Source organism: Camelus bactrianus, chromosome 9, assembly GCF_048773025.1.
Source record: "Camelus bactrianus isolate YW-2024 breed Bactrian camel chromosome 9, ASM4877302v1, whole genome shotgun sequence".
NCBI lineage: Eukaryota > Metazoa > Chordata > Mammalia > Artiodactyla > Camelidae > Camelus > Camelus bactrianus.
The window spans coordinates 9,836,184-9,860,889 of record NC_133547.1 but is presented as its reverse complement, the minus strand read 5'-3'; the positions used below and the strand labels follow the sequence as shown (position 1 = coordinate 9,860,889).

At 40.1% G+C, this 24,706-nt stretch overlaps 1 protein-coding gene and 1 pseudogene across 3 annotated transcripts; both read left to right on the top strand.

The window, feature by feature from the left end:
- The first annotated feature begins 2,062 nt into the window (after positions 1 to 2,062).
- On the top strand, positions 2,063 to 16,482 carry LOC105062492 (uncharacterized). 3 transcript variants are annotated; one of them, XM_045510553.2, is made up of 8 exons: positions 2,153 to 2,220; positions 4,739 to 4,821; positions 7,095 to 7,257; positions 7,347 to 7,421; positions 8,803 to 8,849; positions 11,020 to 11,146; positions 11,692 to 11,787; positions 13,866 to 16,482. In XM_045510553.2, exons 5-8 carry the CDS (start codon positions 8,835 to 8,837, stop codon positions 15,692 to 15,694), a joined length of 2,067 nt encoding a protein of 688 aa, XP_045366509.1. In that variant the 5' UTR covers positions 2,153 to 2,220; positions 4,739 to 4,821; positions 7,095 to 7,257; positions 7,347 to 7,421; positions 8,803 to 8,834; the 3' UTR covers positions 15,695 to 16,482. The 3 variants fall into 3 exon arrangements, with proteins under 3 accessions (XP_010945084.1, XP_045366509.1, XP_045366510.1); XM_010946782.3 differs by lacking the exon at positions 4,739 to 4,821 and having other exon boundaries at positions 2,063 to 2,220; XM_045510554.2 differs by lacking the exons at positions 2,153 to 2,220; positions 4,739 to 4,821; positions 7,095 to 7,257; positions 7,347 to 7,421 and having other exon boundaries at positions 7,431 to 8,849.
- A 496-nt stretch (positions 16,483 to 16,978) lies between these two features.
- LOC123614563 (zinc finger protein 112-like) lies at positions 16,979 to 20,823 on the top strand (annotated as a pseudogene).
- Positions 20,824 to 24,706: the final 3,883 nt, after the last annotated feature.

The window sequence follows — 24,706 nt, the reverse complement described above, 5'->3', positions numbered from 1 at the left end:
GGGAAATAGGATATATTGTTTAAGGGTACAAATTTGAAACTAGTAGATAAATAAGTCCTGGAAAGTTAATGCATTGCATAGTGATTATAGACAAAATATTGTATTTTAAACTTCAAAGTTGTTAAGAAAGTAGATCTGAATTGCTCTTACCACAAAAAAGACATGAAAATTAGGTGAGGCAATAGAAGTGTTAGCTAACACTAAGGTGGTAATTATCTTGCCATATATAGATGTATCAAATCAACATGTTGTATACCTTAAATTTACACAATGTTATACATCAGTTACATTTCAGTTAAAAAGGAGCAAGAATTACCTGATGTGATTTCTTAATTGGAACTCAAAGAATAACTTTTCAAGATATTACATAGGGTGGACTCCATTCTATACTATAATATTTTCTCCAATTACCTAACAATGCATAAAAAACAAAGCAAAGGAAAAGCAGAATATTTTGCTGTTTCTGCTTCACATCACACTAGACAGTTTCATGTTCTTTTTTTATGAGCTTTTGGAAAAGGGTGAATCCAGGTCTATGTAATAAAGTCTTGCTCAGTATAGCTCAGCCCATCTCTTTTGTTTTTTTAATTTATTTTTTTATTGAAGTATAGTCAGTTATAATGTGTCAATTTCTGGTGTACAGCACAATGCTTCAGACATACATGAATATACATATATTCATTTTCATATTCTTTTTCAATGTAAGCTACTACAATATATCAAATATAGTTCCCTGTGCTATACAGTATAAACTTGTTTATCTATTTTATATGTACCAGTCAGTAGCTGCAAATCTCAAACTCCCAATTTATCCCTTCCCATCCCTACCCCCTTCCCCCCTGGTAACAGCTTACTTCATTTAGTATGATATTCTCCAGGGCCATCCATGTTGATGCAAATGACATTATTTCATTTTTAATGGCTGAGTAGTACTCCATTGTATAAATATACCACGACTTCTTTATCCATTCACCTGTTGATGGACATTTAGGTTGTCTTCATGTCTTGGCTATTGTAAATAGTGCTGCTATGAGCATTGGGGTGCAGGTGTCTTTTCAAATTAAGGTTCCCTCTGGCTATATGCCCAGGAGTGGGATTGCTGGATCATATGGCAAGTCTATTTTTAGTCTTTTGAGGAATCTCCATACTCTCTTCCACAATGGCTGCACCAAACTGCATTCCTACCAACAGTGTAGGAGGGTTCCCTTTTCTCCACACCCTCTCCAGCATTTATCGTTTGTGGACTTTTGAATGATGGCCATTCTGACTGGTGTGAGGTGATATCTCATCATAGTTTTTATTTGCATTTCTCTGATAATTAGCGATATTGAGCATTTTCTCAGGTGCCTATTGGCCATTTGTATGTCTTCATTAGAGAATTGCTTGTTTAGGTCTTCTGCCCATTTTTGGATTGGGTTGTTTGCTTTTTTCTTATTAAGTTTTATGAGCTGTTTATATATTCTGGAAATCAAGCCCTTGTCAGTCTCAACTTTTCCAAATATTTTCCCCCATTCCATAGCTTGTCATTTTGTTTTGTTTATGATTTCCTTTGTTATATTCTTTTTCATTAAAGGTTATTACAAGATATTAACTATAGTTCCCTGTGCTATATGGAAGAAATGTTTTTTATCTATTTTTATATTCAACCCATCCCTTTCATGATCTCTTTTTACCTCACACATAGCACGCCGTTATCATTATTTTCCATTTATTTTTTCATTTACATTTCCAACGTCTGTCAGGGAAACAATAAGAAAACGAAAACGCAAGCCAAGCCCTACAAACACCCTATGGCTTATTCAGACTCCACCTGCTAATTCAAAAGTAAAATTGCGCAGGCAGGCGGGAAGCTCAGCCCCACAGAGAATTCTGGGACGTGTAGTCGCCACGCTTCCTGTGATTGGAGCACTTCCGCTGCGAGAAAGTTCGGTTCTGTTCTTTGCTCCGCTGCGGACATAGGAGCGTTTAATCCAATGCTATGCGTGTTTGGAAGCATTTCGGCTACTGTAGGGCGAGAATAAGAAGCTCGCTCCTTTCGTGGACTCTCGGAACTTCGATTCAGGCCGTGGCTGTTGGAGCCCGCACTTCCGCCTCAGGGGGCGGGGCAGAGGATCCTATTCCTCTCGAGGAAGCTGGGAAATGTAGTCCAGAAGCTCCGCGTAATCGAAGGTATTTCCGCTTCAGAAGGTTGAGTTTGCGGCCTTCGGTTCTCTCCGGGAGGTGAGTGATCTCTGGGACCGTGCGATCTCTTTTAACTTTTCTGACCTGGTGGTGGGATCAGCCAGTCAGGGTCCTCAGTCACAGGGCAGAAAAGCCTCGGCCAGCGGCAGAGGGCAGGGTGGAGGGGCGGGGCGGCAGCTTGCCTTCCACTCATCGGATTCTTTGCGTTTGAGGCGGTTCTCGAGTCCCCAGGTTGTAGGTGGACGGGAATCGGCAGTTTGACGGCCTCCTGTGCTCTGCGCTGTGCAGCCCGCCTCCCCTCGCACCTCCACACGCTCTGTCACTTCCTAGCGAGGATGAGAATTTAATCTTTCTGTGACTCGGTTTCCTTTTCTGTAAAACGGGATATTTCGCCTTATATAAGTGAAATGTCTGGAACAGATCAGGCATGTGGCAAGGCGTTAACTGTTAAGATTAATGGCTGTTATAATAATTAGAAAAGCAGCCCTTCCTCTGAAAGCTCTTTTAAGTGCCCCCTGGCTTCTCCTTCTCATCCCTACGGAAAGGAGGCTGTGCCTGGACTACTTCTGACCCATTTTTAAAGAAAGAGTGCGTCACGCATACATATCCTCAGTGGTTTTTCCAGGACCACAGAGTCGTGGCATCTCCCAACCTCCTTTCCTTTCCCGGCCCTGACTTCTGAAAGAGGGGCTGTAGGAAGAGGGGAGTGAGCGCAGGGCTCCTGGCAGCAGAGCCCCACCGTGACAGGACTTAGCATCTTCCTTTTCTGTCCTGAGTGGTAAAAGGTATTTTATTCATTAGTAAATGTTTCTGCTACAGAAGTATTCGATTACTGTTAAGTAATTGTGAAAGTATGTAGATCATGTACAGGGCAAAAGTGATGGTCATGATAGTTAAACAGTGAGTGCATAAGTATCCTTCTAAGGGCTTTATAAAAGTTAGCACATTTAACCTTCACAAGGCACTATTAAGTGAATATTGTTATTACTTATCTTTAACAGATGAAGAAATGGAGACAGAGAGAGCATAAGTTACTTAAGAGCAGTGGGATTTGAGTCCAGGGCCTGTATTCCTTATATCTTAGGATATCCTTGGTTCCTTAGTTTAAAATCCCCAAATTGGAATTAGGAAACAAAATAGAAAAACAGTCTATCAAAATATGCAACCATAGGAACTGGCTGCAGAGGTGGCATTTGGGATCAAGTTGTGGAGGTAGGATTGGAATTATATTGTAGAGGATTTGAAAGCAGGGTTAGTGAGTTTGGGCATTTTTCTAAATTTTTGAAAATCTCATTTAATCTTGTTTGAATAATATTTATAAAATAATATTTATAGTTCTTATTTTGATTATAGAAGATATGCACATTCATTGTAAAGAATTCAGAAAACGTAGAGATATGACATAATAAAAAACATTAAGAATTAACCATATAGACGTATATGTTATAACGTGTAGGATATGTGTGACATATACAAGATATAGACATAGAGTATATAGATATTATTAACATTTCAATGCATTTCATTTTAGCAGCTTTTCAGTGTGTATTTACCTATGTTTCATAGAATTGTTATCAGATTATTCATATCCTTAAGTCTTTTTTTCTTTCTTTTTTTTTAAACTTTTTTTATTGAGTTATAGTCATTTTACAATGTTGTGTCAAATTCCAGTGTAGAGCACAATTTTTCAGTTATACATGAACATATATATATTCATTGTCACTTTTTTTTCACTGTGAGTTCATATCCTTAACTCTTAATTCTGGACATTTCTAGATATACCCAAAGTATAATATTAATGAACTACTCTGTAACAATCACCCCACGTCAATCCTTGCTAATCTGTTGCTTCTCCCTCTCACCATGCACGTATTTTTTTCTCATTGAGTATTTGGAAGCAAAGCCAGATGTTGACTCAGAAGGACTTAAAAATTAATTATTATAAGTTGCTTGCATATAGAGACCTAGAGAGGGGAGGTCGTATTAGTTTGCTAGAGCTGCTGTAACAAAATATCACAAACTGGTGGCTTAAACAACAGAAATTAATTTTTCTCACAGTTCTGGAGCTAGGAATACAAGATTGAGGTGTCAGCAGGTTTGGTTTCTTCTGAGGCCTCTGTCCATGGCTTGCCGGTGGCTGCCTTCTTGCTGTGTCCTCACGGGCTCTTTCCTTTGTGTGTGTGCATGTCCCTTTTTGTGTCCACATTTTCTCTTAGAAGAACACTAGTCAGATTGATTTAGGGCCCACCTTAACGGCCTCGTTTTAACTTAATCACCTTTTTAAATGCCCTATCTCCAAATAAAATCACATTCTGAGGTCCTGGAGATTAGGACTTTAACATATGCATTTGGAGGTGGTGATCACAGTTCATCCCATAACAGGTATTAACCACAACTTCGAGGTTTTTCACACTTGGCAACTAGGAGAATGTTATTTATATGAGCAAGTTAGAAAGAGTTGCAGTTAGGGAAGGAAGATGATGGAGTTTTTTGCTCCTTTGGCGTTGCACTGGCCACTAGTGTATAACTCTCAGTTTCATTTCTCTTTCCTATTAAGTTACAAGGACCTCTTTCATGGATCTGGTCATGTTCTTTACAGAGTGCCCAGCACAGGGCTGATGGAGAGGAGTTATTTAGTGGGTAAGTGTGACTCACATAGCCATCCAAAAGGGTGCTAAAGCCTGGGACTAGAGAACAAAATAGAAACAGTCTATAACCATATGCCTTGTCTTGTACCTCACTTACTTTAGGTGAGCTGTAGAATCCATCAACTTTTTCAGAGTATTCAAAAGTTGATATATCATCATGCCTAATATTGTCTTGCTCTAAACAAATTTCCTTAGAAACAAACTGATGTTAATGTTTAATTTTTTGTTTATTCCTTTGGGATCATAATGAGAATGATGAGGATAGCTAACATTTTGGGGGCACCTCTTATGACTCATCGAATTTCCAATGCTGTCTGTGCACAGATGCGTTTATCTTTCATACTAATGCTATTACTATTCTCATTTTTAAAATGAAGAAACACTCATGGACAATTGAAGAAATGACAGCGAGGTATAGTCAGCGAGGGGCAGAGCCAGGATCAAACCTCAGAAGCTGGGTTTAAAACCTCACTCCAGCACTGGGAGACTGGATAACCTTGGGCAAGTTACTTAACTTCTCTGTGCCTCTCTTAAGGTTTTTCAGTGATTATGCATCTCTTTGGTTAACTCAGTCATCCTCCAGGGCCCAGATCAAGCCACACTGATGTAGAACCTGATCTAATCACATGTGGACCTCAAGACCCATAATTTGTGCTTCCCAAGTACCCTGTCCACTACCCTGGTACTTAGCATTGTGTAGCATAATTGCTGGTTTCCCAATCACTAGACTATGAACAGCTTGACACTGAGTAATTGCATCTCTTTGAGCCTGGTTTCCTTAAGTGTTCATTGAATTAATAGACTCATTTATTTAATAAAGAATTAGTAAGTTAGCCTACCTAGTGCTAATCGTGCAGGCAGTGAAATTGTTATTCTCAATCTTTTGATGGACACATTCTGTGGATTTTGTAACAGGAGTTTCTTTAGGCACTGACTTTGAAGAGTAGAAAGCACCTTCCCAAGATGGTATTAAAAATCCAGAGGCCCTTTTCCTTCCACAGATGACCTTGCAAATATCTTGCAAATATTATGAAAGACCTAGAGGGGAAACTTGGAAATAAAACTTCCACTGTCCAAATTTCCCAGGTGGGACCAGCTTCACAATTTCACATCTCAAAGAGACCTTGGACTGACTAGTCTAGTCTTTCCATGTGCCTCTGCTGGAATGTTCCTGGATGGTGGGCTTGACACGTGTCAAAATTCCAAGATTGACACCGACACTGACTGCCGAGTGTCTGCTGAGCGATTACTGTATTACAGGCATTTTTTTTTTTAATGGAGGTACTGGAGATTGAAGCTGAGCATGCGCTCTACCACTGTGCTGTACCCACCCCCCAGGCACTGTTCTAGGTGCTTGGAATATAAAGCTGAGTAAGTATCAATCACAAGACACATAGTTGATTTACTGATTATCCCCTTTCCCCAGAGGTGGTGGAAAGATCTCCCTGTAAAACATTTTCTAGTGAGCAGAAGTCACTGTGCAAACACAGAGTGAGAGCAAAGTGAGTTCCAGATTCTGAAAGGATCCTTCCTCTAAGATGGGAAAGTTTTACACAGCCTTTTTCCATACAGGGTTCTGTCTGGAGTAGGACTAACTAATCATAATTAACTAATAAGTCATAGATTAACCAATAATTAACTAATAATAATCTCTTGACCTGGATATTTTACTCTCAATCTCCACCTTCCCCAGAATCAGAATCATACCCCTAGAGCTACACGAACTTGTATTAGGGCCACCACGTGTGGTGGGGCGGGCCGCTCACCACACAAGGGCTCTTGGCTGAAGGCAGGGTTGGTGTCTGGAATCCAGCCCACGTCTGCTCATCAAGCCGTGTACGGCCGCAGCCGCCCTGAGGGAGGAGGGCTTCCTTGACTGTTTCCTGTAAAACAGCCAGAGTGAGTGGTTAAGCTGCCAGACTCTGATCCACATGTTTTATATAGTCACTTAGATTGACTAACCCTCCTGTGAGATTGGTTGTTTTATATTATTATTATCCCCAATTTATAGATCAGTCATTCAGACACGTTGAGACTAAGTGGGAGCACGTTGCAGATGCCAGCATTCAGATACTGGTGGTCCGATTCCAGAGCCCGTACACTGAGCAAATCTGTTCTTTTCTCCTTCAGGCACATCCTCTGGCTTCAGGGTCCTGTCCCTGCTTATATCTGTCTTTCATCCCTCACTCTCAAAACTCTCATTTCTCTTTCCGTGAGACCTTAGACTCCCGTCTGTTTTTTGCTTTGTTTTGTTTTTCTCTTTAGACGCCACAGAGAGACAAGATCTAGCAGGCTGGCTCCAGTGTGAGAGCCGGCTTTGTTTTCCGCCCCTGCCCCTTGACATCACCAAGCCTCTGCTTCCTCTTTTGTTCCGTGGGAGCAACAGCCATCCCCGCCATCATTTCTTGAGAACTTCGTAAGACACCAGGTACAGCACCTACGGCATCGCATAAGTTAGCTCGTTTATTCCCCACCTTAATCCAATGACTGATGTTCTTTTTTCCCTCCTTGTTACAGCTGTGGAGCGGCACACAGGTGTAGGTGATTGGACCAGAGTCAGGCGACTGTCAGTAGGTGGCAGCTTCCTCACAGGTGTGTGGGAGGCACCTTAATGAAACAATGCATGTCAAGTGCTTCTCAAGGCCCCTAACATGTACTTAGCGGTCATTTAGTGTTAGATACTGCCGTTTTGTTGTTTTATCATTACTATGATTACCATAGCTTGGTGATTTAAATGACATATTGATCACCTAACTGACAGTTAGATGTAGCTTGCAGAGTCACATGGGTTTATTGATTTTTCTTTATCTCTACAGTAGAGTCTTTTTAAGGGCCTACTGTTAACCAAGTACATTTAAAAATTTTTTTTATTAAAAAATATTTTGTGTGGGGGGTAAAGTTTACTTATTTATTTATTTTTAGAGGCGGCATTGGGGATTGAACCCAGGACCTTGTGTATGCTAAGCTTGCACTCTACCACTTGAGCTACACCCTCCACTCCAGCCAAGTGAATTTGACAAGGTCTTATATCATTTAAAAAACAGTCATCCATCATGTCAAACTCATACAGAAAGTAGAATAGCGGTTTCCAGGGGCCGAGAGGAGAAAGAATGGACCATTATTGTTTAACGAGTACAGAGTTTCAGTTTGGGCTGGTGAAAAATTTCTAGAGGTGGATAGTGGTGATGGTTACACAACCACGTGAAGGCACTGAATGAACTTTACACCTAAAAAATGGTTAAAAGGGAACATTTCATGTTATATATATTTTACACAGGAAAAAAAATGAAGGAAATCTTAAATATTACTGCAAAGGCACCAAATTCAGTATGACAAACCGAGAGAAAATAACATATTTCAGAGGTTAAAGGTGATTTTCATATGACAAAGCAACAGCCTCTTAAGGCTCCATTGATGGAAACTATTTATGAGGGCAGGTTTTATGTCACTGAATGTTACCTGCTTTTCCCCTGCTACTGAGAAATAAGGTACCCTGAAGGTGTTCTTTGAACTTTCTGCCTACTCATTTAATTCTTAAAACAGTCCTATGAGGTGGGCATTGTTAATACCTCCATTTTACAGATGGACGAATTGAGGCACAAAGATACTAATAATTTGTCTAAGATTTCACAGCTAATATGTAGCAGGTCCATGAACCTAGACAGGTTACTCTCCTAACCTGGGTACTTCATTCTCAATTTCCACCCTCCCCAGAATCAGAGTCATACCCCGAGAGCCACACAAACTTGTATTGGGGCCACCGTGTATGGTTGGACTGCAGACTGTTCACTGCGCAGGGGCTCCTGGCTAAAGGGGTGGGTAGTATCTGGAATCCAGCTCACGTCTGCTCACGAAGGGGCCTCAAGGAAGGGGCACCGTTGCTCTTTCACACTAAGCGGCCACTTGGGTTAGTGACATCCTTTGGCCAGAATCTGACGGCTTTCTTCTCCTTCCCCCATTGTGCCTTTCCAAGACTCAGTGCTTCCCCAGAAGGAGAAGGACAAAATGACCAAGTTCAAGGTAAGTTGGGCTCGCCTTTCCAGGTTTTAAATTCTCAGCTCATTTCTCAGTGATTAGGCACATCCTGTTTCTCCTTCTTGGAAAGGATTAAAGAGAACAGCAGGCATTTGGAAACCTCTTATGTACCAGATACGCTGTCACTACTTTTTGTTTTAGTGTAGTTTCATTTTTGTTGTTTTATCCCCTTTTCTAATTTCACAAAGGAGAGTAGACTAGACAAAGTTAATAGCAGTGAAAAACATCTCCCGCTTTACCACCATTTTCCTTACAAAACAACTGTCTTCATTTTCCCGTGTTCTTTTCCTTATATGCGTTTATAACGTATATTTGTAATCCCTGTAGTATAGTTACAATTCTCAAAGTGTACCTTTTATAATTAATATTTTATACCCCACATCTTTAATGGCCCTATCATATCCCCTTGAATTTGTGTACGCTGTGTGTGCGGCGTGTGTGTTATGAATGTCTTGTAACTTTTCCCCACTCATGGACATCAGGTAGTTTAGAATTTTTTCTATTTTAAAGAACATTTTAGTAACAGTTTTCCTACTACAACTATTTTCCTTAAAAGGGAATTTGAAAAAGTTTACCATTTTTTGGTCTTAATGTTCTAGGAACTTTAAATTGAAAAGGTACATTTGATATGCGGTACCTCGCGTATTTTGTATGTAGAATATTCAGATATGGCTTAGTGCACAGGATCTAAGCGATGCTTCGCACAGAGAAATATTATTAGATATTTTCACATAAGCAAGCTAGGTAGTTTCTTATATCTGGGTCATGTCGTGTGCATGCTTTATTTACTGATTTATATTTTTTATTCATGCATTAATTTTATCAAAGTAATAATATACTTAATTTTAAAAGTACAAGAGGACTTGCCAGATAATTCTCATTTCCTAGTGCATTTAGTCTCAAACCACCCTTTCGAGGCAGAACTTGGTCTCATCTGCATTTTAATTACAAAGAAACAGGATTGTAGAGTTGGAGAGAACTGCTTAAGTTCACATAGGAAACCAAAGATTCAACTGATCCAAAAATACTCCTGGGTTTTTTACTTGGATGAAGAGAGCGAGGCCAGGGAAAAGAATTCACCAATCAGACTTAGCCCTTTCTGTGTCCTGGTGGGTGAACGGTAGCACAGATAACAGCCCCCACTCCGTACCATAGGTCACTCTCGGTGGCCCCTTCTCCATGATCTCTGTTGCCCATTTAGGGCAACCAGATGTGCTGTGTTTCAGCGATGAACACAGTCAAGACAACACTGTATACAAGTGATTCTTAATCACGGGCAATTCTGCCCATAGGCAACGTCTGGAAACATTTTTGGTGTCACAGCTTAGGGGATGCTACTGACATCTAGTACGAAGAAGCCAGGGGGGCTGCACCCATCCTACAGTGCACCCAGCAGCCCCCCTGCAACAAAGAATTATCTCTCCCCAAATGTCAGTAGTGCCAAGGATGAGAAACTATACTGTACCCAAAGCTGTACAAGAACAATAGCAAAATGTGGGTAAAGAGTTTATAATACACATGCTTTTAAAAAAAGCTTTAAATCTCTAATAGAAATTTTATATAATCATAAGATAAAACCCCAATTGGAGCATGAGCAGAGAACATGAGCAGGCAAGGTTCTGAGGGAAGAAAATTAAGATGGCTAGTAAATAGGTGAAAATATGATGAGTTTATTCATGAACAAATAAGTACGAACAATCAAAATAAGTTGTTTTTTACTGATAGGATTGCCTAGGATTTAAAAATGTGGTTATATTCAGTGTGTATGGTAGGAAGAATCAGGGACACATATTCTCTTGGGGGAAGGGTGAAATAGGGGAAAAGTTGAAAAGAAAATCTGTTGTCCGTCATAGTTTTGAAGCTGCATATTTGACATTGCAGTTTTCACTTTTTGGAACTTACCCTAAGGAAATAATTAGATGGGAAGCTGATACCTATGTAAAAAATTGTTCCTTTCAGCACATGTTATGAAAAGAAAAAAACCTAAAACATAGATGCATTATTGGAAATGTTTAACTACCTGACAGTGAAATTCACTCTGGTCTCTCAGAATCTAGAACTACTTCGTACACATCCTCTTCCCTTTTCTCAGTGCTACCCTTCCTCCAGGGAACCTCTGTTGCAGGATTCACTTGGGATGTGTTTGATGTTGTAGGAGGCAGTGACATTCAAGGACGTGGCCGTGACCTTCACAGAGGAGGAGCTGGGGCTGCTGGACCCTGCCCAAAGGGAGCTGTACCGAGACGTGATGCTGGAGAACTTCCGGAACCTGGTCTCCGTGGGTGAGAACGGGCACTCTGTGACTGAATGTCCTTGGATATGCCGGGCTTTGGAGCTCTTGACCTGGTTTCTAGTTTCCCGATCGGCATGAGATAGAGAGATGGCATTTTTCTAATCTTTCTCCCCTGGCCAAAATGTGTCTACATTGACAGCACGACTGCTATACATTTTTGGCTTTTCAAATTGTGGTCATCTCCAGTTAGTGGGTCCTGACACTCATTAGGGAATTGAAATACAGTAGGGTAGAGAATATCAGTGGCCTTGGCAGTAACTGCTTGCTGCAGTAAAAACTGCCCATTACCAAGAATAGCATGAGAAACTGTGAAAAGGGTGCAACGAAAATAGATCATTTTCTTCCAGTAATTTATATTTATGTCTGCCTGTCTTAGGTTTTTGCATAAGATACATTTCTTCCCGTGGGTCTTACTTAAAAGTTGGGAAAACACTGATTTGGGTGTCCCAAAGATGATGCAGTGAGAACCACAAGTTTTAAAAATTTTGGCCTCTAATGCATTAATTCTAAATGTTTGTCCTTGCCTTCTCACAGGGCACCAATGCTTCACATCAGACGTAATATCCCAGTTGGAGAGAGAAGAAAAGCTTTGGATGATACGGACAGCAGCCCAGAGCCGTTGCTCCTCAGGTGAGAGCCATGTGACTCTGAGTCTGTCCCGCTTTGTGTCACTTCCACAGCCACGGCTCTGGTCCACATCAGTGCCTGGACTGTGGACCACCGCAGCAGTCTTCGTATTGCTCTCTCTCCTGCTCTGCTCATTTATAATCGATTCTCCACTCAGAGTGTTTCTTCTAAGTTCAGATCTTGTCATGTCTCTGCTCAAAACCACTCGGAGTTTCTCACCTGATTTAGAGCACAGTTCAAGTACTTAACGGGAGTCAGGATGTCCCATGTGTCCACCAGTTCCGTAGTCTGCTTTCAGATACAACATTTCACCTGAGGCTCTAAATACCGACTCCCCCTTGAAAAAGGAGAAAGTTTACACACACAGGAAGATAGTACAAAAATTTCAGAAGCACTCAATCCATGGCCATTTTTACGCTTTATGCTTTTTTTAAAAAAATTTTTTATTGATTCACAATGCTGGTTTCAGATGTACAGCAAAGTGATTCAGTTATACATGTACATACATATATATTTTTTCTTTCCATATTCTTTTCCATTATACGTTATTATAAGAAATTGAACGTAGTTCCCTGTACTGTACAGCAGGGCCTTGTTTAAAGTGATTCTTGCCATGATTTTGTGATCATCATTATGTTCTCATCCCCTTAGTTTAGCCATGCATCTAGGGAAGCCTTTCAGCTTCCCAGCAAGACTACTGTTTCCAATTCCTTTCCTGTTGTGGGTAACTTGCTGGAAAAAGCTCTTTTATTTTTCTAACATGGCTCAGACTCTCACGAAGAAGTCAGACCGGGATTCACTTATCCTTTCAACGTGTATTTGTTGAACACCATGTCAGACAGTGCCTTGGGAGTGGTGACAAAGATATAGAATGCTTGTCCTCATGGATATTGCATTCAAGGGGGAGAAGACATAAAAGGAAAAAGATCAAGGACATTGGCAGTGTGTCGGACAGGACCATGTGCTGGGTCAAAACAAAGCAGGGTAAGGCGAGTAGAGATTACCTAGACTGTGGAATGAATAGGGAGAATTTACTCTTATGATATTGGATGGTAAAAGCGGCCTCCCTGATAAGGTGCTGTTTGAAGAGAGACCTGAGAAGAAGTAAGTAGCCAGCTATATGGCTAATTGGTGGAACAGAGTTCCAAGGACAACATAACTCTTCCTGTCCAGTAATGACTTTAAGTATTTGTACTATGCTCTGTTTATTTCCTCCTCACAGATTCTTGCTCTGTGGTGAAAGATTACCTTCTGTGACATTGTGCCTACACCAGAAATTGCCACATTGTAACTGACTGTACTTCAATTTGAAAAAAAATTTTTTTAATTAAAAAAAAAAGATTACCTTCTAATTTTTCACTTATTTTCCCCCCTGGAGGTTGTAGGAAATTTATTACCATGAGGCTTTAGAATAATGTATGTTATTACAGTAAACCTCTTCCCCCATTTGTCTTCCTGAAGTATATTTCTTAGCAAGAGATGGCAGGATCGCTCTCTGCTTATACTGTGAACTTTAGGCACTTAGGTATAAGGTATTTTCTCCCAAACATGTATCTTTCCAGCCTATCCAATGTCTCCCACCATCGGAATAAATTTCCAATAAAATAAAGCAAAGATTTTTCAACATTGCCTGGGAACATCTTCTGATAATCTGTCTGTAAGGGCCTTGCTAGAGATTTGGAGCATTTTGATCGGATGTGCATGCAATAGGCAGAATTATGTGAAAGCTGTTTATCAGACACCAACTGCAGCAAAAAAGAGATAAGGCTTATCATAAGGTGCAGCTTCATCTTTGTAAACATTGCCTAGGAGGTATTTTTCTTGCTCTGTAGCCACCAGATTTCTAGCTTGTATCTCACTATGAAACTTACTAGGATTCAAAATGGATCCCGTTAGTGTGTAGTGAACCCCCAAGAGATTTATGGAGGTGTGCGAATCAGAGAACATGATACATGATGTTAAAAAATGGAAATTTTTGATGGTTCAGTAAAGCCTGGGGGTGTAGGCCTAAGTTTATAACATTGACATCTCTGGACAAGGCATTCACATGCCCCATCTCCAAATTCTTTTTATCCTTTTAGGAGACAAGAATCTAAGTGATATGGATGCTCTTCAAGAAGTTGGATTAAGGTATCTCCCACACGAAGAGCTTTTCTGCTCGCAAATCTGGCAACAAGTTACCAGGGAATCAACCAGGTGTCATGATTCTGTGGTAAATAGTCAAGGATCTGGCTCTCAGTTGGAAAAACAAAGTGATGCTCTCTATAAAGATGTGGAGTTCGGTGAAGACTTTAATCAGAGTCCACATCTTCAGGTTCACCGCAGAGACCACACTGGGAAAAAACCCGACAAAGGGATAGAGTGTGAGAAAGGTTTCATTCGGGGCTTTCAGCTTCAAATTAACCCAAGAGCCCAGGTAGGAGAGAAGCCCTATACATGTGAAAAATGTGAAAACACCTTCCGTCGGCTTACAACTCTTCAAGCCCATCAGAGAGTCCACAGTAGAACGAAGTCTTCCAAATATGATACATCACATAAGGGTTTCAGTCGGAGGTCATATCTTCATCATCGTCCGAGAATCCCCACTGGAGAGAATCCACACAGGTATGAGGAGTGTGGGAGGAATGTCAGGAAAAGTTCACATCATCAAGCTCCTCTTATGGTCCACCCGTTGGAGAAACCCTATAAATGTGAGGAGTGTGGGCTGGGCTTCAGTCAGGCCTCCTATCTTCAAGTCCATCAGGGAGTCCATGCGGGAAAGAAACCTTATAAATGCGAAGAGTGTGGGAAGGGCTTCAGTTGGCGTTCACGACTACAGGCCCATCAGCGAATCCACACTGGGGAGAAACCATACAAATGTGATGCATGTGGCAAGGGCTTCAGTTACAGCTCACATCTTAACATTCACTGTAGAATCCACACAGGTGAGAAACCCTATAAATGTGAAGAGTGTGGGAAAGGCTTCAGTGTAGGTTCCCACCTCCAAGCCCATCAGATAAGCCACACAGGAGAGAAACCATACAAATGTGAGGAGTGTGGGAAGGGCTTCTGTCGGGCCTCAAATCTTCTAGACCATCAGAGAGGCCACAGCGGTGAGAAACCATATCAATGTGATGCATGTGGAAAGGGCTTCAGTCGTAGCTCAGACTTTAACATTCATTTCAGAGTCCACACAGGAGAGAAACCCTATAAATGTGAGGAGTGTGGGAAGGGTTTCAGTCAGGCCTCAAATCTGCTGGCCCATCAAAGAGGCCACACTGGAGAAAAACCATACAAGTGTGGTACCTGTGGGAAGGGTTTCAGCCGGAGTTCAGATCTCAATGTTCATTGTAGAATCCACACAGGTGAGAAACCCTATAAATGTGAGAAGTGTGGGAAAGCCTTCAGTCAGTTCTCAAGTCTTCAAGTGCATCAGAGAGTCCACACTGGAGAGAAACCGTATCAGTGTGCTGAGTGTGGGAAGGGCTTCAGTGTGGGCTCACAGCTTCAAGCCCATCAGAGGTGCCACACTGGAGAGAAACCCTACCAGTGTGAGGAATGTGGAAAGGGCTTCTGTCGGGCCTCAAATTTTCTGGCTCATCGTGGCGTCCACACAGGAGAGAAACCATACCGATGTGATGTGTGTGGTAAGCGCTTCAGACAGAGATCATACCTTCAAGCCCACCAGAGGGTCCACACTGGAGAGAAACCATATAAGTGTGAGGAATGTGGGAAGGTCTTCAGTTGGAGCTCATATCTTCAAGCTCATCAGAGAGTCCACACTGGAGAAAAACCATACAAATGTGAGGAGTGTGGGAAGGGCTTCAGTTGGAGCTCAAGTCTTATAATTCACCAGCGAGTCCATGCTGGTGATGAAGGTGACAAGGACTTTCCCTCATCAGGGAAGGCATACAGCAAAGAAGCTCCATAAAGTTACATGTTTTAATACCTCAAATGGGTGCTGAACTAGTCCACTTATCAGACCTGTCATAGAAGACCAAACATTTGTTTCATAAAAGAGTATTTCAGCCAGAGCTTGACATGTCATAGTGGTTGGGTGACCATACAGCAGAGAAGCCTCATGAAGGTGGAGACAAAAGGACTTTATTCAGAAACTTGACATCTAGCAGATGTCACACAGAACGGAAGAGAGCCTTAGGAAGGATGAGTCTGATCTGGAGTGAACCCAAAGTACTAAGACAGAAATGCCAAAAATCTCTTCCACTAGAATATAAGCTCCCAGAGGGCAGGGACTTTGTTTACTGCCAAGTCGCTTCTGCCTCTTCAGTGCCTAACACACTGCAGGTATTAAGTAAGGTTAAATGAGTAAAGGGGAGGACAGTCACATTGGAAATTTTTACTCAGTTCCTCTCTAAAAATTTCTATTAAGTTCTACTTAGAAGAAGAATTCTCCAAGCCTCGGAGGACATGAATTGAGACTCATGGGCTCATTTTCCCAACCCTGCAGGTCCTGTAAACTAGTGTTTATCAAACTGAAGGTGGTAACCCATTAGTGGGTCCAGAAGTCCATTCAGCGTGTTGTGACCAGCACTTTTGTATGCTAACAGTACTTTACTGAAGTGTAATTTGCATGCAGTAACCTGCATAAATCTCAAGTTTACAACTTCATGAATTTTGACAAATGTTATCTACTTGTGTAATCATCACCAAGATCAATATCTACAATATTTCTATTAAACCAGAATGTTTCCTTGTGTACATGTCTCATCATTCCTAACTCCGGTGGCCACAAGTGTTGTGATTTCAATGTCGTATATTAGTTTGATCTGTCTGTTCTTGAGGTTCATACGTGTTCAGTACATACTCTTTTATGTCTGGATCCTTTTCATCAAATATATGATTGTCTTGGAGTCACAGAAAGCAATTGATAAAATTCAGTATCCATTCATGATAAAAATTCTTCAGTGAGATAAAAGGCATCTATGAAGATCTTGTAAGCTAATCCTTTTTTTTTAAATTAGGAAATAATTTATAGACAGTAAAATCAACTCTTTGGTGGGTTATTCTGTGTTTTGGCAAATGCTTACTATCTTATTACCACCACCACGATCAAGACATTTAACAATTCCAGCACGCCCTGCCCTGAAATTCCTTTCTACTCTTGTAGTCATCCCCTCCCCCCATGCTCTGCCCCCTCCCCATCTTTAGCAACCACTGACTCGTTTTTTTGTCCCTATAGTTTACCTTTTCCAGAATGGCGTATAAATAGAATCATACAGTATGTAAACTTTGGAGTCTGGCTTCTTTCAGTTAATGCTTCTGAGATTCATCAATCTTAATGTATGTTTGGATAGTCATTCCTTTTCTTGCTGAGTGATATTTTATTGTATGGATGTATCATATTTTCTTTATCCATTTACAACTTGAAGGATATATTTGGGTTTCCAGTCTTTAGCACTTAAGAAAGCAACTATAAGTATTTGCATACAGATTTGTATGTCAGCACAAGTTTTCTTTGCCTTAGTAAATACTTAGGAGTGGGATTTTGTTGGGTTGTACAGTAAGAAAATGTTTCACTTTATGAAAAACTAACAGATGTTTCTAAAATAGGTATACCATTTTGATTTCCCAGCATCAGTGCATATCAGATCTTTGTTTTGTTTTTAGCATTTCAGTAGGTTTGTAGTTGTATCTTATTTTGGTTTTAATTTATATTTCCCTCATGGTTAAGTTGAGCATCTTTATATATGAATGTTTGCTAGCCATATAAATATTTTCTTTGGTGATATGTTTTCTTTTTCTCAATTTATGAGAGTTTTTAATATGTTCTGGACACGTGTCCTTTGTCAGTTATGTGTCTGCAAATATTTTATCCCTGTGTGTGGTTTGTGTTTTTATTCCATAAATGGTATTTTTTTAACAGAGTGAAAGTGGGTTTTTTTTTTTTTTTTGGATGAAGTTCAATCTTTGTCTTCTGTGGGTTGTGTTTTTGGTTTCACATATAAGAACTTCACCTACTCTAAAGTCACAAAGATTTTTCTCCTCTTTTTTTTTTCATCTAAAACTCTTGTGCTTTCAGGTTTTACATTTAGGTCTGTGATCCATGTGAATTAATCTTTATAAAAGTATGAGATCAAGGTCCATTTTTTTGGCATAGGAACATTTAATTAATCATCCTTTCAACATCAAATTGCTGTTGCACCTTTGTGAAAAATCCATTGATTGTACATGTGTGGGTCTATTTGTGGTCTCTCTTTGAATCCATTGATCTATGTGTCTATCATTTTGCCAATATATATGCAGCTTTATACACTAAATCTGGAAATCAGATAGTATGAGTCTTCCAACTCCATTCTTCTTTTTCAAAACAACTTTGGCTATTCTGATTTGTTTTCTTTTCCATAACTTTTAGAGTCAACTTTGTGATTTGAAAAATAAACTCTAGCTGGGAGTTTTATTGGGGATTGCATTGACTATATACAGATGACTCTGGGGAGAATTGACATCTTAGCAATATTCTAAATGATTGACAGTTTATCTGCCTATTTTTAAAGGACTCCTTTGATTCTTTCATCAGTAATTTGTAGTTTTCAGCATATAGATCCTGCACAAATTTTGTTATATTTCTACCTAAAACCTCTTTTTTTGGTGCTAAATTAATTGGTACTATTTTTCAAATTTTAATTTCCAGTTGTTCATTACTGGTATATAGAAATATAATTGATTGGTTTATGTTAACTTTGCATCCTACAGTCTTGCCAAACTTGCATACTGTTCTGTAGGTTCCTTGAGATTTTCTGTGTAGGCATGTCATGTTATGTCTTTGACTTCTAACTTTTACCTCACTCTGTGAGACCTGGTGTGGTTCTAAATTGGTTTCATTGATGTTTAGTGGATAGGCGCCTACTGGACTACTTCTTGGTGGCTGTAGCCATGCAAATCAGAGACCATGTTATACATCCAAAGGATATGGTGGATATTCCATGGATTCATTAGAGTCTCATGCTCTTTCCTAACTAAAATCTTGAAGACACTGGACACAGTATTCACTTGTCCAGATCTCTGCATTCCTTGTCCTTAGAGGAGGCAAGATCCAGCAGGAGATGGAAACTGTTTCACAAGGAGAAACACAAGAATTTCCTGCTGGCAGATCTGGCAACAAATTGCCAGTGACTTAACCAGATGTCAAGATTCCATGATAAAAAGTTCTCAGTTCCACCAAGACAAGGTGATTCACTTGACCAGGTTGGGGCAGGACTATCTATAACTCACACTGGCCAGAGACCCTTACCAAGGAAATGAGTGTAGAGAATTATTTGATGATTTCTCCAAGTTTGATCTTCATCAACAGTGGAACTCAGGAGGGAATTCTCATCCATATTGTGAGTACAGGAAAAACTTCTTTTACAGCTCAGCGCTCCACATTCATCAGAGCACTCACATAGGAGAAAAACGCTGTAAGTGTGGTGAGTGTGGGAAGGAATTCAGGAATTCAGAAATCACGTCTGCAAACTCACCAGAAGATCCACACCAGAGAGAAGCCATTCAAATGTGAGCAATGTGGGAAAGGCTTCAATTGTAGACCAACACTTAGTGACCATCACAAATTACACTTGGGAGAGAAATCTAAGTGTCAGGAGATGTGGAAGGGTCTTCATTCATGGTTGCCATCTTCAGGACCATCAGAGAATCCACACTGGGACCATTCAAATGTGATCTTTGTGGTAAGAACTTTCATCATAGATTGGCACTTACTAGTCATTGTGTGGTCCACGCCAGGGAGAAAAACTGTACAAATGTGAGGAGCGTGGAAAGAGCTTCTTTTCTAGAGCAAATCTCTATAACCATCAGGGGATCCACACAGGTGAGGTAATCCCCTGATTGTCACAGTATTTAAGATACAAGATAGCAAAGAGGAAGAGTGAACATCACCCAGAACTTTGCATCCTGTTCTAGAAAAAAGACATAATGTGTTTTTTTATTGTATGCAAGATACTTGTATCAAAGTAGATTGAAGTATGATTTTGTTATGGTATTTATTTGGAGATTAAGTATGGCTTAAGGAGATGTGTATAGGTGCCAATTTAACAGAGTGGACTATGATGATCAGCATCATGTGTCAACTTGGCTAGACCACAGCAACTAGTTATTCAGTCAGACACTAAAGTATTTTGTAGATGTGATTAACATCTACAGTTGACTTTGAGTAAGGGAGATTATCATAAATAATCTGGATGAGCCCAACTCCATCAGTTGAATGGCCTACTCAGGTTCCCTTGAGATGGTATATAAATTTTAGGGTGGATTTCTCTATTTCTGCAAAAAAGGTCATTGGAATTTTGATGGAGATTGCGTTGAACCTGTAGATCACTTTGTGTATTTGTGACATTTTAACAATAGTAAGTCTTTCAATCCATGAACATGGGATATGTTTTCATCTATTTATGTCTTCTTTAATTTTTTCATCACTGTTTTCTGATTTTCATCATACAAGTTTCCTTCCTTGATTAACTTTATTGGTAAGTATTTTACTCTCTTTGCTACTATTATAAATGGAATTGCTTTTATAATTTCCTTTTTAGTTTGTCCACTATTTGTATATAGTAATGCAACTGATTTTTATATGTTGACTTTGTATCCTGCTACATTGCTGAGTTCATGTATTCTAACAGTTTTTTAGTGGACTCTTTAGGGTTTTCTACATATAAGATCATGTCATCTACAAACAGAGATAATTTTACTTCTTCATTTCCAACTTAGATACTTTTTAGTCCTTTTTCTTGCCTAATTGCTATGATTAGAACTTCCACTGCTGTGTTAAATAGAAATGGTAAAAGTGGACATCCCTGTTCCTGATCTTAGAGAAAAAGCTCTCAGTTTTTCATCATTGAGTGTGATATTCACTGTGGGTTTTTAATATATGGCTTTTTTATGTTAAAGTAATTTCCTTCTAGTCTTAGTTTGTTGGTCATCTTTATCATAAAAAGGTGATAGATTTTGTCAAAAGCTTTTTCTGTGTTAATTGAGATAATCATGTGTTTTTCCCTTCATTCTGTTGATGTGGCATATTGTATTGATCCATAATCATATGTTGAACAATCCTTGCATTCCAGGAATAAATCCCTCTTGCTCATGGTATATAATCCTTTTCATATGCTACTGAATTTGGTTTGCTAGTATTTTGTTGAGGATTTTTGCATCAATGTTCACAAGGGATATTGGCCCTTCCTTTTCTTGTAATGTCTTTGTCTGGCTATGGTAACAGGATAATGCTTGCTTCATAGAATAAGTTAGAAAGTATTTCTTTCTCTTCAATTTTTTGAAAAAGTTTGAGAAAGACTGATGTTAGTTTTTCTTTAAATGTTTGGTAGAATTCACCAGTGATACCATTAGATCCAAGGCTTTTCTTTGTTAAGAGATTTTTTTTATTACTGGTTCAATCTCCTTACTAGTTATAGGTCTGTTCAAATTTTCTCTTTCTCTTTGATTTTAGCTTGATAGATTTTGTGTTTCTAAGAATTTGTCCATTTCACCTAGTATATCTAATTTGTTGGTGTACAGTTGTTCATAGTACTCTTACAATTCTTTTTATTTTTGTAAAATCAGCAGTTATGTCCCTACTTTCATTTCTGGTTTTAATAATTTGAGTCTTCTCTCTTTTTTTCTTGCATGTATGTGTAGTGAGAACATATAATACCTACTCTTTTAATGAATTTCAAGTATTTAATGCAGAATTATTAACTATAGTCACAATGCTGTACATTAGATCCCCAGAACTTACTCATCTTATGCTGATGTGTCCTTTGACCAACATCTCATTTCCTCACCCCCCAGCCTATTGCAATGACTATCCTATTCTTCTTTCTGTCCCACCCACTGGTGGCATTTTGCAGGGGAATTGAGATATCACTGTAGAACCACAGTAAAAGTGTACTGCTCCAGGCCATTCCATGTAACAATCTCAGGACAGTTGCCACTGTCCTGATGATGGGGATGATATCGGGTGCTGCAGGGCCAAAAGGCAGAGCCTTGGCATTCAGCCTGCAATAGTTCACTGTCGGTTTCCATGCCCCAGGGTCCTTTTTGACTGGCCAAACCAGGCTGTTAAATTGTGACAAAGTGGCATGAAGCACTCTGGCTTGCACCAAGTCCTGAATTAAAGTAATGTTCTTTTTTCACACCTGGTATTTAGTACCGATTTTGTTGGAAAACCCATTTGTGCTTGGGTAACTTAGATGGCAGGCAGGAGTCACACCCCCAGCTATGGCTCAAGTTCTTTGCTGTGAGTGGGCATACCCACTGAGGAGGTGGTGACATTCTGTACCACAAGCAGCAAAAATGAGTGTCTATATTGCACTCAGCTATGAAAACCACAGTGATCAGCACCTGAAATGTCCCAAAGGATCCCACCCACAAGCACATCAGGCATATAAGTAGATAAGCACCATGGGTCACCATATTCACCCAAAACCCCCCCAGTGTCACCAGTTTAATCTTCAGACCTACAGGGGCCTGGAAAAACTGTCACATGGGCCTCAGTATCTAAGAGCTTCAGAAAAGTCTGAATTCCTCTCTTCTCCCCTTTCATTGTGACAGGAGAATAGGGCCACTGATCTCCAGTGGGGAAATGGAGACCTTGACCCCATGCCTAACTGCCATTTGGCCAGAGACATTTGGATCTGCAGTGTTCCCTTATCAAACAGACAGACCATACAGGTAGCATGAGATTTTCTTGGCTTCTGCCTGTGTCTGTCCTTCAACTTTTAAAATTCTCCCTCAGAGAAGACCTTATTTCAACAGTCTCATTTTCAGCAAAGCCATCAGTTGTATGGTGTTGCATGAAAACGGGTCTTACTTGAGGTTGTCAAGCAACACAGACCAGGAAAAGCTTCTATTTCCCCCACACATTGTTGGCAACCTCTGGGATACTATGGGAGTTGGCAAATGGTGTTCAAGTTTAAGGTTGGCCAAAAGTCTGGATATAGTTTCCCTGCTCTTCTTAGGACTCACCTCTCATACTTCTGCCCACATGCATTGTACCAACTCATCCCTCTTAACAGGGAGATTATCTCCATTCCATTTGTCCCCATGTGGTCAAAGAGTGGCCAGAACCTCAGTTAGCTCATCACCCCCTTGGGATCTGGCACCACTGTGGGGCCATTGGGACTAACAAGGCATTGCATTTCCATCATGCCATACTGTGTTTCCTTGGTGACTGCTTGCTGCACCAAACTGTCAAGCAGATACCAGTGCATGGTAACCTATTCCCTTGGGGTTGATAATCAGTGTATAATAATCTGCTCCAACAGTATGTCATTGGCCAGTTTTATTTATGGACACACATATGGCCAGCTTCAAGGACGGTGGGAAAGTAAGCATTTAGCTTTTCTATTCTCTACAGTGGAGGTAAGTAAAACAAAAGGGATTATGACTGGCATTTGGTTCACTAGCCAACAGTGTCTGTCCCAGAAGAACATAAAACAATGTTCATTGCAGCTTCATACAGAATAGCAAATGTAGTACTCATGAAGGGATGTTCCAAAATGCTTATTTAATTCATCCAGAAACACCAGTAGTTTGATAAATTGAGTTTATTATTTGTTTCAGTGAGAGACTACAACCACCACAGGAAGCCATGAGGTGTCACAAGGGTAAGAGGGTGTCAGCAAGAATCTATTATAGGATTTCGGCTTTGGTTGGGTGTTTTGGGAGACGGCCTAGGGAAGCAGGATTCTAGATTGGGTGCTGTCAGAAAGCAGGAGTGATTTTAAGATTTAGTATCTCAATAAATTTTGTATTTTGGGAGTGCATACTAGAACAAGGATAAAGCTCTAAGTGGTAAAGAAGTAGCAGTGACTCATTTAGCCAAGAAGGAGATGTTTGGCATTGTGTGGGTGGCACAGTGACCTTGTTTTTGTCTGTCTAAACAAAATTATGAAAGGGCCTTGTGCGTCCTTTTACCATGGTTTCAAAGAAACCTCATTTGAGGATGATATTCTGTTATTTATGGCCCAAAGAAGAATAACATTGGTCTAGTTGTGAGTGCCATGCCAGCTTCCAGATGTCAGGGGCTGTTTTGTTTTCAGTTCTCACTTCATTCCATGAAAGATTATATAGCCATCATTTGGATGGAGTTAGATTTTCAGTGGCTCATACTGGAAAATGTCTAGCTCATACTGAGTTGAGGAAAACAGATACAGAACATGAGACTTCATTTAAAAATATGTATGTTGATAGGTACGTGTATATTTACTGGGAGAAAAAAGTCTGCTTATCTTCAAGGGAAAGGAGTCAGAGTGTGTCCCCTCTCCTCTTTATTTTGCTTTATACTGTTTTTAATTAGTGTAATTTAATTTCAGTAACATGTTTTCAAATTGCTAACTATAATAAAGATATTTTAACCAGAAAATATAAAGGAAAAAACAATATAAAACGTGCTCCCTAACCTACAGAATCCTCCTCAGTGTTCTGGCAGTAAATCATAGGCTTTGGGAGTGAGAATGACTCCAACGCCAAGCTCTTCAGGCATTATGCTTGCTTTGAAATAGAGGACAATTTCTTAACTTCTCTGAAATGTGGTGTTTTCCCCTCCAAAGTAGGGATAATAATAACTTAAGTGAAACGTTTAAATGAGGGAAGAGCGCTTTTCCTTCAGGACAAGCTTCCATTTTGGCCCTCTCAAGTTGCTTTTCCTGCGAAACCGGTGATAGGTACCACAGGGTCTGGAGTAATGGCTGGTACCAGCTTTGCTCCTCATTGCCCCTCCCAAATCATTCTACCTCATCTATTCGTTAACCTCTCAGTTTTAGCCTCACATCGTGAGATTATACTAAAATTATCCTCCTTTCAATCACCTAGTTTTCCCCTAAACAGCCATTCCCCATTAATTTCTCGAAGATTGTATCTCCTCACTTGTTCACTTTCCAAAAATACTCCTGCCCATAATTGGAGGCATTTCGACTTCAGAAAGTCGTGTCTATAG

Bases quoted from the DNA above. Each gene is read 5' to 3' on its own strand.
- LOC105062492 (XM_010946782.3), top strand. The intron at 11,147-11,691 runs GTGAGAACGGGC...GCCTTCTCACAG, and splicing joins CCGGAACCTGGTCTCCGTGG to GGCACCAATGCTTCACATCA. The intron at 11,788-13,865 runs GTGAGAGCCATG...TTATCCTTTTAG, and splicing joins CCAGAGCCGTTGCTCCTCAG to GAGACAAGAATCTAAGTGAT.